At 32.8% G+C, this 4543-nt stretch overlaps 1 protein-coding gene across 1 annotated transcript in view; it reads left to right on the forward strand.

Annotated features, from left to right (window-relative positions):
* LOC108727527 (fatty acid synthase) overlaps positions 1–3084 on the forward strand; it is a 6278-nt gene extending 3194 nt beyond the window's left edge. The window contains exons 7-12 of the mRNA XM_018455680.1: positions 1–360; positions 614–1445; positions 1579–2051; positions 2149–2403; positions 2641–2895; positions 2974–3084. Of these exons, the coding sequence (XP_018311182.1) occupies positions 1–360; positions 614–1445; positions 1579–2051; positions 2149–2403; positions 2641–2895; positions 2974–3084 (2286 nt within the window). The remainder of the gene's footprint in view (positions 361–613; positions 1446–1578; positions 2052–2148; positions 2404–2640; positions 2896–2973) is intronic.
* Positions 3085–4543: the final 1459 nt, after the last annotated feature.

A 4543-nucleotide genomic window follows, 5' to 3' on the forward strand; every position in this document is an offset into this window, starting at 1 on the left:
TACCAAACGAAAGGTCGCGGCGTCGACATTGTACTAAATTCATTGGCGGAAGAAAAGTTAATCGCCTCTGTTCGGTGTTTAGCTCAAAACGGTCGATTCTTAGAGATTGGCAAATTCGACCTTGTTTCTAATAATCCTCTAGGTATGTCTGCGTTTCAGAAAGGTATCAGTTTTCACGGGGTTAGACTGGAAAATATGATGATAAAAAATAGGATATGCAAGTGGAAGCGTTTATTGTTCACATTGGTAAAAGATGGTCTATATGATGGAACAATTAAACCAATCCAAGCAAAAATTTTTCTAAAAACCGATATTGAAGAAGCTTTTAGGTATATGGCGAGCGGAAAACATATAGGAAAGGTACGCTTGTGCTGATAAGTATTATAATAATAGAAAAGTTTATTCGTAAATAATGGCTTTCTATAATCTCATTCACATATAATAGAGCTGGGATTTAGTTGCACAATTCGGTCGATTTTCAGTTTAGTTCCTGCCCTATATTTCACTTACCCGCACGCAGTAAGAGGCAGGAACTAAGCTGGAAATCGGTCGAAATGTGCAATTAAATCCCAGCTCTGACATACAACGTGAATTTTTTAAATTATTTTTATAGATAATTATAAATATCCATGAAAAGGATGAACCTTTAGACAAGCACATTTTCGCGTGTCGTCGATATTATTGTCTCAGAGATAGAAGTTACATTATACTAGGAGGTCTGGGCGGATTTGGCTTAGAATTAACCGACTGGCTTATATTTCGTGGCGCAAAGAACATCGTTCTGATTTCCCGAAATGGAATAAAAAACGGTTACCAACGCATGAAAATTCGACTATGGAAATCGTATGGTGTAAAAGTTCTGATCATCAAAAACATCGATGTTGCTGACCTCAAAGATTGCGAATATCTCTTACGGACTGCGGAAAAAGAAGCTCCAGTGGACGCGATATTCAATCTCGGTGTGGTACTGAGGGATGGCGTCCTTAAAAACCAAACCGCAGAAGCATTTGCAGAATCCTTCCAATCGAAAGCTCGTGCAACGCAAACGCTTGATAAACTTTCTAGGAAAATCTGTCTTAACCTACGGCATTTTGTAGTATTCTCTTCCGTTTCCTGCGGCAGAGGAAACGCAGGTCAGACTAATTATGGCATGGCCAACTCCATTATGGAAAGAATTTGTGAAAAAAGGGCGGAGCAAGGATTACCGGGATTGGCGATTCAATGGGGAGCTGTGGGTGATGTGGGTCTCGTCGCTGACATGCAGGAGATCGATAAGGAACTAATTATCGGTGGCACTTTACAGCAGAAGATATCTTGCTGTCTTGACGAGCTCGATAAGTTTTTACTTCAAAATCGGTCGATTGTGAGCAGCATGGTTGTAGCCGAAAAAAAAGTGGGATGTCACGGATTGGGAAGTCTAGTAGAAACAGTCGCTAATATTTTAGGTTGGCGTTCCTACCTAAATTTGTGCAAACTTTTTCTTTTCAAAATACTTATTACATTTGTTTGTTAATCCAGTTTAGGAGAAATGCATTATAGTGTGTATAGGTCATAATAATTTTATATTTTATATTATAGACATAAGTGACATGAAGACTGTAAGTCCAAATTTATCTCTGGCCGAACTTGGAATGGACTCCATGATGACCGTAGAAATCAAACAAACTCTGGAACGAGAATTTGATGTATTTCTTACAGCACAAGAGATACGAAATCTCACTTTCGCAAACCTCATTAAGATGTCCGTTGCAAACATCAGTGACGATAATGTGCACGTTGAAAAGAAAATTGGCATAGAGAAATCAGACGTTATAAAAATTTTAGTTGGTATTATGGTAAAAAATGAAGATTTTGTTTCTCAAACAGATTTTTCGACCAACAGACAAAGTACTACGACTGAAGTATTTCTTATACCGGGTATTGTCGGATGTGGTTCTGTATTTAATCTCATAGCACCAAATATTAAATTTCCAACGTCGTCATTGAATTATAGCACGAACAACATAGATTGTACAAACATGATAACGGAGACTACCAATCGTCTTACAAACGTATGCAATGCTATTAGTAATTTCATTTTAGGTTAATGAAGAATTGTTTTCATTTAAAAGACATAAATTTTATCGAATACTTTTGATATTTTTACAGCACATACTTTCAAAGCTAACAGATGGAAAAGATTTTATAATAGTAGGGTATTCCTTCGGATCTCTTATTGCAATTGAAGTAACAAGGATGTTAGAAGCTATGAATTTTAAAGGCCGAGTTGTTCTCATCGATGGTGCTCCTGAGCTAGCACGAACAATGTTCAAACCTTTTGAACCGGATTTTGATGATGCAAATTTTCAGATTGATATATTAACTAATATTATTGAAATCTATTCAGCGGGAAGTTCCCAAGAGGTACATGCAACTTTCATTTTGAACTTACATTGAAACTAATTTACGGTATATTTATGTTATTTTTCGATTTTTATTATGTAGATCAGTATCAATTTCTTCGATTTGTCTTATGATTTCTCCAACAACATGAAATTTGCAACAATATTGTTACAATATTGCAGTAATATTGCAGCAATATTAATGCAAGTTTTGTACTGTTGAGGCTTATATATAAAAACAAAATGTATAACTTCGCAGATTTTAATTGAATTAAAAAAATGTGAAACCTGGGATAAACGATATAAAGTTTTTGCTAAACAATTCTCAGCTGTAAACACATCTCTCTCACTTGTTAATTTAAAGACGCTGTGTGTAACTGTTTACAAACATTTATCCGCTCTTCGGCAATATGATCCTTCTACATTGCCGCCTATTAAGTCTTCCATAATATTGCTAAAATGTACACACTTGTCAAATATGGTTGCGATCGAAGAAGATTTTTGTTTGCATAAGGTATTTAAAAAAGTCTATGCTCTTTAATAAATTAAATTTAGCAAATTTTTTTGTTAATAAAGTATGTAATTATTTAAGGTAACTGAAAATGTGGTAAAAGTACATTACGTTGAAGGTGATCATGTGACGATCTTGAAGAATGAAAAAGTGACTGCTGCTATTAACGGAGAATTACCATATACAATTTAATGTTTTGATTTATTTATAATTTGATTTTACAGAACAAATGAGTAAAGGAACTTTTAAAGCGTGTTAGTTAGAAAATCCGCTCTTCTTATAAATTTGATCAACAAGTTTGAATAGAGCGCGAAAGATACTACAAAAAACACTCTATCGGATCGATTTAACATAAGAAGAGTGAAATTTTGACAAACAATGTTAAGGGTCACCTAGTGTAATAAAATGAAATTTTTTTACTTCAAATTTCTACGTTAATCTTGATAATGCATACATACCATGCATATCAAATATTTGTATATGCCTAGCGTACAATATCTTCATTTACATTCATTGTTAGTATAAACATATAATAATATACAATATAATAAATGCAGATACGCGAAGATTGAGAATATTGTAATAAATAAAGGAAAAGACTGCGTTGTTATTGTAATTTATACATTAAATACGCTTATTTATTGTTAATGTATGTGTATTAAGTATATAATACGTTTATACAAAGTACAGATCTAAAATTTATAGAAATAATTGTCAATTGATTATTGGTGGAGTATATTTTTAACCTAAGGCCTCGTAAGAAACATACATTAATCACTATAGAAAACTAAAAAATATTATAGAATTAAAATTTAAAGTTTTATTATTAATGGTATATGATCGATATGTTTGATTAGAAAAAAGTTTTGCTAATTAAATATCATCCATCTTGTATCCAATTTCAACGCTAAAGATATGTCTGCAGAATTGTCTTAAAATAAATAATAAAATGTTATAATTTTCAAAAAATATATATTGTAAATGTGTCGTAATTTATGATTACAAATACAAGTTCAAATCATCCTCCTAACCAACTTGCTCCCAGTCACATTTTTCGATGTTGTGCACGATTACGAATTTGTTTACATCCGTGATTAATATGATCCCTATTTTATTCATCCTAACCGATGAATCTATGGTTACGTAATAAGTTCTTTAAGGATGTATTAAACGTACAATCCCTGCAAAGAAAATTAAATTTGGAAGTATGTGTAATATTTACTCTTCAAATAAACTATATACATAAAATTGTGTGAAAAAAAAAGTTGTGTGAATAAGATTATATTTTCGTTCAATAATACATTTTTGTAGTTCATTTATTTTATTTGTTGTTATTTTTATTTTGTTAAAAATTAAAATATAAAAAATAATAAAGAAATGTATATTTGTCTTTTATAAGTACTTTAAATATGTAAAATAATTTATGCAAAGTAGTAGCAATACAAGGGGGGATTCTAACTCAGGCGAACGGGGCGCGGGTGTGCGGAGTACTCGTAGGCGCGGTGGAGGGGAGTAGCGCGGGGAAAGTTCTAGGATCGATAGTATCGCTGTTTATATAAACATAGAACCCCGATCATATCACTGTTTACATAAACATGATACGAGTGATGACAAGTTAACGAGTGTTCCGTATTTTTTTTTAGCCGCCGCC

This window comes from Mycetomoellerius zeteki, unplaced genomic scaffold (assembly GCF_001594055.1).
Source record: "Mycetomoellerius zeteki isolate Tzet28-1 unplaced genomic scaffold, Tzet1.0 scaffold503, whole genome shotgun sequence".
In the NCBI taxonomy this organism is placed as follows: domain Eukaryota; kingdom Metazoa; phylum Arthropoda; class Insecta; order Hymenoptera; family Formicidae; genus Mycetomoellerius; species Mycetomoellerius zeteki.